Below are 8,511 nucleotides of genomic sequence, written 5' to 3'. Positions count from 1 at the left end.
AGTTGAAGAATTCACTCTATTTATAAGCTAATAAAAAATAAAAAAAAACACATGTGGTGTGTGTGTGTGTGTGTGTGTGTGTGTGTGGAAGCTTCCTACGTGCATCAGTGAGCACTTTAACAAGAACTGTGGAATTTCCCCCTTTGCCTAACATGGTAACGCCCACAAGTGCTCTGATTGGTCTACGCTCCTCCCTCGGTTATGGCTTCTAACTTGCTATTGGCCCCCGCCGGTGTCAGTCAGCCCGCTTCCTGCTTCACAGTATGGTTTGTTATTGCAGCGAAGCTCCTTTAAATGTGAGGGGAAATGTTGACGGTCGGAGCCCATGAAGTTGGTGAGTTTCTGATAGACGCCTACAAAACTTACAAAACTAACCGTGTGTCTTTGTCTGTTGAGAAAATGACGGAAAGTTAGCCTTTTGCCATTTCTTTTGACAAACCTTCAGTTTGAACGCCAGTGAGGAAAATTTAAACGTTACCTGCCGCTGCTGCCACTTGGCCCGACAGACAGGTTGTTTCTTTTTTTTTTTCTTTTTTTTTAAACCCTCTTTACGTATCTTTTAATTAACTATTTTTCTCAAATTTTTAGAAAAATGAAGGGGTTAATTCGACTGTGAACCAGCCACACTTCACACACACGTAAGATGTCAGGGGCCCATGAGCAGATCAGGAAGCGCCGCCCCCCCAAAACGTTCTTGATCTCGACCGACATAAAGGTGCGCGACCAGCTGGAAGGTACCATTTCGCTACAGCGGGGGTTCATCTGCCAGGAGCAAGATTTGGATAGAAAAGGGGACAGCCCCTGGGTTAAGGTATTAACATATATTTCCATTCACAGATTTACACAAGATTTGACACATGGAGGAAGTTGTTGTGTAGTGCTAGGAGGAGAGTCTGAAAGGTGCTACCATTTGTCAGCGTCAACTTTACTAATACAAGCTGTTTTTATTTCTCTTACTTACTTAGAATGATTAAAATTAATTAACATTGGTGGAGTAATCTTGAGTATTTTGCGATAATATTTCGAAAATACTTTTAAAGTGGTGTTTTTGTGCAATCTCAGTTAATTATATACATTATGCATCACTTGGGTGGCCCATGTCTTATGTTGCTCCTAACACATTCACTATGTTGCACTTCAGATTCGAGCATCCACCAGCCGCTGCTGAGTTCCTGCTTTTAAAATCGTCAGACTTAAATTTCCTGTTGTTTTGTTCTTAATTTTTCTTTCATACTCCACACCACCATCCCTCCTCTCCCTGTTTTTTTTTCTCCCACGTGTGTTTTTCCTCTTTTCCTGCAGGTGTTGGACAATGACTTCATGGGAAAAATAGAAAGGAGAGTCTTAATTGATGTCCCAACTGACCTCACTGGCTTGCTGGAGGCTGTTAGAGATCCAGAGGCTCGACTAAAACTTCTAAGTAAGAAGCAAAATACTGCAGATTTTACAGCTGCTTACTTAAAATGTGCTCGAAGCTTGATTTAACTCACTTTCTAAGGCGAGAGAGTTCAGATTTGTGTCTCTTAAGTGCTGCCAGTTACTCATAAGCTGCCCTGTTTTTACTGCACACTGTGCACACTGTAATGGCTGTTTATCGCAGTAATTGTAGAGCACACTGAAGCTTTTTTCTATTATAAGTACATTTATGGCCTGAAATGTGACCAAAAACTGTCCCAGAGGATGTTAATCAAATGTAATTAGAAGTTTGTAATCTGCTAATTATTTGTTTGTTTGTTGTATTGTTTTGTGTTTTTCAGACCAGCCTGGGAAGCTGCAGCAGTTGGCTTCTCTGCCGTCTGACTCCCCGCTGTGGGTCCAAATAGGTCAGCAGGATGAGCTGGCAGAGGCAGAGCTGAAGTACATCGGGCCCTTAACCAGAGGAAGCAGCGCTGTGTATTTTGGGGTCCAACTCAAGGTTGGCTTAATCATTGGATTGTTTGAATTTTCAAATATTTTAAGTTGCTTTAATCAGCAGTTTGAACTACTTATATGCGTTGCATGGTATAGCTGATACTGTTGAACCTGCTTTGCGGTTTCTCACTACCTACAATAGCTGTTCGTTACCAAACCTGGGCAAAAAAAAGATGGCAGCTAAAGAGCCAGAGTATAAAATCGCTAAAAGAAGAGACTTCCTGGGATCTTTTTTTTTTGACTCATTACCCAGAAGCTTCACAGGATCAGTGCTGATATTGCTCTGTGGGTGCTAGCTGTACACCATTCAGCTACACTGTTAAAACCACCCTCCACAGCAGAATATTTACAGTTGTGGTCAGAAGTTTACATCCACTCTTCACTGGAATGAATGTCAGGGTAATTTTGGACTCATAATTATATCTTTCAGTTGTTCTTTTTCCAGGGCGGGATAATTGTACAGCATACATCTTTAATGACTTAAAAAAACAAGAATTGGGTGCACAAGTTTTAAAAAATGTTTGGATTTTCTCTAATATGCACATTGTCAAAAGTATAAATACAGGCTCAAATATATACATACACCCCACTAATATATATTTAAGGATCGCTTTGCAAGTTGCACCATGACCAGACTCTATTGGTAGCCAAGCTTCTGGCATTATTCTGGTTGAATGTTTGGCCACTGTTCTGGCAGAATTGGTAGAGTTTATTTAAACTTGTTGGTTTCCTGGCCAAGGCCCAGCTTTTAAGCGTAGTTCATAGATTTTCATTAGGGTTGAGGTGAGAGATTTGGGAATACCATTCAAGAAGCTCAGTGTGAGCTTCATTCATCCATTCCAGTTTTAATGTGTGTTTGGGAACATTGTCCTGATGACACCCAACTATGTAAACTTTCAACTGTCCAGCTGTTTTGAGGGGAAGTTGAAAAATTTGGAGGGAGGCCTCCTCCATTATTCCATCCACTTAGGACAATGTATCAGTATCACTGGCAGTAAAACAGCCTAAGAGCATGATGCTATCACCACCATGCTTTACAGTTGTTACAGTGTTCTTTGGTTTGCATGTCTGACTATAAAAAAAGTTCCCCATTTCAATCGCGCTTGAAGGTGTCAGTTATGGAGCAGGGGCTTCTTTCTTGGTCGGCACCCTCTCAGTGCATTGTTAGGTCACGCTGTCTTCACTGTGGACAGAAGCACTGGTCATGCAGCAGTTTCCACTCCATGTCAGGCTTGAGCCTTGGTGGCTCCTAAACATCCCGACCAGTTTCCTTCCATCAGAGGTTTTTTTTGGGGGGGTTTTCCCATCTTCTTCCAGACATTGGCAAAATGCTTGCCAATGTCTGACAAAATCCTTGTACTTAAGTACAGGAAGAAATTAAATTAGAAATGAATTTTTTTTTAAACCTATTTGGAAAATATCCACTTTGAATGCTGGTTATACATGTCGTCCATTGACTGTATTTTCCTCACATCAGATTACATAAAATAACCACTGGATCCTCACCCCTGTGTGTGAAATCAAGTGACCCACAGATATTTATAAAAATCCTTCCTAATGTTGTTCAGGTTGCCCCTGTGCTGCCAAACTATCTGCAGACCTTTGGGATGTGAACCTCTTGGAGTGTCCTATACCTTTGGCAGTGTGGTGTTGGCAGCTGATTCTTTGTGTCCTAAAGGTTGTTGTTGTTGGGTGAGGCCTCCATGGATGAGGTTCGTTCAAGCAATGCTTGATCAGGCTGCGATCTGGCCAGTTTGGACCTTGTTCATCTGACAAACGCTGTCACAGCCTGAGGCACCAGGTTGCCAGGTTCTGCAAGAGCTTCTTCCCACAGGCAGTCAGGATTGTGTACTCATTTTAAATACACATAATCATGCACTACAGACACACAATCCTATAATTGTTTGTATACATGAAAACACATAGTCATCCTCCACAATGCTTCCTTTTTAACTGTTGCTGGCTTGTGCAATCGTTTTGTTTGCATAACTTTAGTTTAATATTCATCAGTCAGACATTCACATATGATGACTAACCTTCATTGCTGTTGTGCTGTGTTTTCATATTTGTAAAGCTGTTGAGTCCACTGTGCAGTCCTCATGTCTGCTGCAGTAAAGTTGACTCTGACTTTGACTTGTAGCTAACTAATATGAAATATGACAAAAAGATACAGGTATCAGAAATACAAATAAAAACTAGATGTGTACTCACTAAAATAAAACAATAGTACACATGAACGCTCTTCAGATAATTATGTCAACCTGTGTGAGGAGGCTTTGGTGTGACTTTAACTCAAGTGTTTATGTTGTAGTACTTGTTATTAGTTTCTTAAATGTGTTCTATTGAACATTTGTAAAAAACAAAATAAATAAATAAAAGCTAAAATGAACAGGGTGGAGACTAACCAAAGCTACATTTATCTGAAAAGAAACATTTGGAAGTTCATAAAAATAAATAATGTAACTCATTAATTCACACTTTTCCTACAGTTTGCTGTCCTGATGGGGAGGCTGCTGCCATCAGGGAGTGCCATTGCCAACAATAATCAGTGGCTGGCACAATCATCACAATTACTGCATACATAAAGCTCCAAAGTTTGCGAGCATAAAACTGCACCAAAATATCCGGGGAATCAAATCATAGGTTTATATACAAACCACAGATGTAGGAGCTGAGTTGCTGTGTCACTTGCAGTGTAACTATGTTAACTGTGTGTGTGATTGTCCTCCAGGGCTCAGCGGTGGGTAGGGGAAAAAGCAACGGCACTTACAAAGGCCAGAGGTTATTCACCTGCCCCGAAGCTTGCGCCCTCTTCGTCCCAGCCAGTCACATCAGGCCCCGCCAGTGGTCCAGCAGCTCCGAGGGACACCAGCGACCCCGTGAGCGAGAACACCGCAGCAGCAACGGTCACCATAGCAGCAATGGCCGCCTAAACCATTTTCAGCTGCCGCCCCAGCAGCAGCAGCACCAGCACAGTCGTCACATTAGTTTCCACCAGCATCCACCCAACAGCTCTTCTCAGGTGTCCCCCTTTAGCATCCTTCCACGAACTGCAGACTCAGCACCCATCACAGCTCAAAACCATGTCCGAGGCCCTGCGTCACCCCCGCTGTTTCGCCCTGGTCAGCGTGTGTGTTTCCCCCTGGATGACAAAGTCTGTGCAGGGGAAGTGGTGTTCTGTGGGCCCCTGCCAGGCCGGGCCTCATCAGGAATGTACGTGGGAGCCATTCTGGTCAGTATGACCCATGAGTGAGAGAAGATGTTTGTTTGTTTGTTTTGTTTTTTTGTAGAAAATAGGACATGTTTTAACTGTTAGCAAAAAATATTTTCCCTCGCTTTGACAGTCTTATACAGTGTAATTGTGAAGCCATTCTATTTGCATTTAATATTTGACTCTGTGTTATGTACATTAGGACACTCCTGATGGTAGCTGGGACGGGACTTACAAGGGAGAGAAGCTCTGCCACATTCCTTCAGTCCTTTATGGAGCGCTGGTGTCAGTCAACAAGGTTTCCTTAGGTAAAGCAGCTGTTTACACTCAGAAAGTTCAGGCCTCAGTTATTTCAGGTAACTCAACAAATTTAGATTTTAAACTTTAGATTTTAATCACTCTTCTTAACATAAATTGACTTCTATATAGAAAAATTTAATTAAAAAATGGCAGATTTAGTTCCAGTATTTTTCCACAATTAATACGGTCAAATGAGAATAGACCGAGAAACATAGAAACAATAAGGCTAACCTGCCTAAATTTGGCAGCTGTCCACATCAAGGTAATTTCCTTGTGCCTTTTTCAGCACTGCTTCCATTTTTAGATTCTGTGGTTGAGTCAGAAACACAAACAAAAAACCCTGTATTACACCTGACTTTGTTAACTTTTACAAACTACGCAAATCTAGCTTTTTTTCTTTCATTACAGAAAGTAAGTTATTAGAATACTTGTATTACTTTTGTGTTACCTGCATCACGTCAACCATATAAACCTTGGGCCTACATAACCACACAGTGTCTTAAGGGGGATTCTTTTCATTGGTTTACTAAGACACGTTTAAACTGTTTACATGAGGTGATGAAATAATTTTGCTTTTCCCTCATAAACTGAAGTCACCAAGAGGGAAAAGACAAGTGCCTCTTTTCTGTCCACCTAACATGCACAGATCGACCTGACAGCAGTTCTGGTTTCTTCCTGTTAAAAGGGAGTTTCTCTTTCCCACTTTTGCCAAAGCTCTTGCTCAGAGGGGTTATATGATTGTTGGGGTTTTCTCTGTATTATTGTAGGCTCTTTCACTTGCAATATTGTTTTTGTGATTTGGCACTATATGAATAAATATGGAATTAAAATGAACTGTGAATCAATACACTTCCTAAAATCAAACGAAGCTCGATAAGTCGCTGTCTTTTTTCTTTATGCTAGAAGAGCTAGAAAGCAGCAAATGACAACTTTGAAGGAGGCATTTACCAAGTTTACATCAAATTGTGAAGTGTTTTTGCTTGTAATGGGTCACTTGCCACATTTTTTTTTTGACCTCACCTTTTTATAAACATCTTGCAGAAAAGAAACAATTAACACCAACAATCACTAAGTAAAAGCAATACAGAGATGTGTAACTGAACCAAATGAAAACGCAGTCAAAACAAGGAATTGTGTTTTGTCATAAGGGCCGAGTGGACGTGAATGAGGGCTATGTGGACACAACTGTGTTTACACCTGAGCTTTGTAGAGACGAAGCGTTGCAGGAGCATAACAGTAAAAATAAACGTCTAACATCTTCACTTCTGCGTCCTCAGAACCAAAGTCCCATCGAACCAACCCCACTCAGAAATCTTCCAGAACCGTCCTGAAGGTGGCACTCCCCCCAGTTACTAAATCAGTCCCTGTATCGCCGCCTGCCTCTGCACCAAAGATAGCCCTGATGCCCCCAATCAAACCAGCACTTAAATCTCCCCCTCTGCCTCTGCCAAAACCCGCCCAGAAACCCGGGCTTCCTCCCCCTCCTCCTCTACCCCCTCCCAAACCGCAAGGCCTGACAGCCGGCCAGCAGCAGCACACCAATGGTACTCACGGACCCGCCTCACCGCTGACGGCTCCGGGTAACGGTGACGACGCAGCAGAGAATGGAGAGGCAGGATCGGGCAGCAATCTGGAGGTCGGGTCGATGGTTGAAGTGAATGATCCGCCGCTGTTTGGAGTTATCCGCTGGATTGGATGGATAAACGGGATTTCAGAGCCAGTGGCAGGAATCGAACTGGTAAGGACAGTTTGTGCCTCAGTTTTTATTCCCTTATTGAGGTTGTACACTCATACAGAGTTTTCTACATCAGTTTTTTACTTCCCAGACGGATTGAAAGCAGTTGCTACTTATAACTGAATCATTGTTTTCTTATGCCGGGAAAGTCGTGTTAGCATTATTATTTAAACAAAAACGGGTTATTTCCATCACCACATTTGTCACCACATATCCTTTTTCATTATTACACAAACTTCCTGTTAACTTTTATGAGGGCAACGGAAAAGGAAGCCGCAGTTTGTTTACACTTAAGAAGATCATTCGCTCTTTGTTAAAGGATACCTTTCATACCAAGCATTCATGTTTCTGCATGTTCGCTTTTCAAAGAAACTGTTGGCAGTTCTTGTGGATTGATTCCTGATAAAGTCTTGCCTGTTCTTGATCCTGTTTTGTGTTCTGCTGGCCGCAGGTGGTCTGGGAAGCCTCTGCAGAAGTGCTTTAATTCTGCGTTTTTGGAGGACAGCTCCTATTACATAAATACTCTGTATATATTTTTCTTGTCACTTGATCCATGACCTCAGCTATTTTTTACCTGGCGGGTTCATGGGCCCAGTCTTTAGTTCGGAGTTTGAATTACTACAACATGATGTCCATTTTGTAAATTATCGTCCCATTAAGAGTGAAATAGGTCAAACAAAGCAGGGTTTGAGTTGCTGAACTCGCAGATTCAAAAGAGGATATGCAAATGTGTGACATCACAATACCTACACATGCACTGAAAAGAAGAAACTCATCAACTACTTAGCCCCCTGCACTTGAAGTTGCAGTATGCTGCTCACTGTCTGTGGTATCTGGTTGCCATGTGACTATGAATCACTCCAAGTATAGATTAGCTTAAGGTTATAGAGATAGATCTGCTATGTAGGAGTCTGTGGGGACTGACTCATCCTGAGAGACGGCCTCAAGTGGGCATTAGAGGTACTGCAGTTTTTGGCACTTGTGCTGTGGTTTCACCTTTTTGTTACAGAGGTTACAGCTTCAGCTACATTAATTGTTTGTTTGTTTTTTAATCTATAGCAGTTGTAATGGCGCATCAAGCATCAGTACAGAAACTGATTTCTTCCAGTATATTGTTCCAATGGATTCATTTTTACCATCAACAGCTGAATCAAATACTTTGTTACAGCAGCAGAGGAAACTTGGAGTTTGATGTGTGGGCTCTAGGCACAAATATGCCGCATATCACACAGGGGGGTGATATGAGCCCCAGAGGGAGGATGTCTTTGATTTGCAAGGCAGGTCGGTACGTAGGGCTCAGGCTGCCTGCCTGGAGCAGGTCACAGGTTTCACTCCATTAGTTTAATGACCTTCT

General features: G+C 42.1%; 1 protein-coding gene across 3 annotated transcripts in view; it reads left to right on the top strand.

Annotated features, from left to right (window-relative positions):
- Positions 1–226: 226 nt before the first annotated feature.
- The window catches only part of cyld3 (cylindromatosis (turban tumor syndrome) 3), a 14,615-nt gene continuing 6,330 nt past the window's right edge, over positions 227–8,511 (top strand). For 2 of the 3 annotated variants that reach the window (XM_005748824.1, XM_005748822.1), the window contains exons 1-7: positions 227–334; positions 589–811; positions 1,303–1,420; positions 1,758–1,915; positions 4,643–5,143; positions 5,325–5,430; positions 6,700–7,160. In XM_005748824.1, coding sequence (XP_005748881.1) covers positions 644–811; positions 1,303–1,420; positions 1,758–1,915; positions 4,643–5,143; positions 5,325–5,430; positions 6,700–7,160 — 1,512 coding nt within the window. In that variant the 5' untranslated portion in view covers positions 227–334; positions 589–643. Of the gene's footprint in view, positions 335–445; positions 511–588; positions 812–1,302; positions 1,421–1,757; positions 1,916–4,642; positions 5,144–5,324; positions 5,431–6,699; positions 7,161–8,511 lie in introns of all 3 variants that reach the window. The other variant, XM_005748823.1, reaches the window with a different exon arrangement.

Source organism: Pundamilia nyererei, unplaced genomic scaffold (genome assembly GCF_000239375.1).
Source record: "Pundamilia nyererei isolate P.nyererei 1_Seehausen unplaced genomic scaffold, PunNye1.0 scaffold00230, whole genome shotgun sequence".
NCBI classification, from domain to species: domain Eukaryota; kingdom Metazoa; phylum Chordata; class Actinopteri; order Cichliformes; family Cichlidae; genus Pundamilia; species Pundamilia nyererei.
Note: the sequence above shows the minus strand (reverse complement) of the source record. Positions and strands in the feature narration are given on the sequence as shown.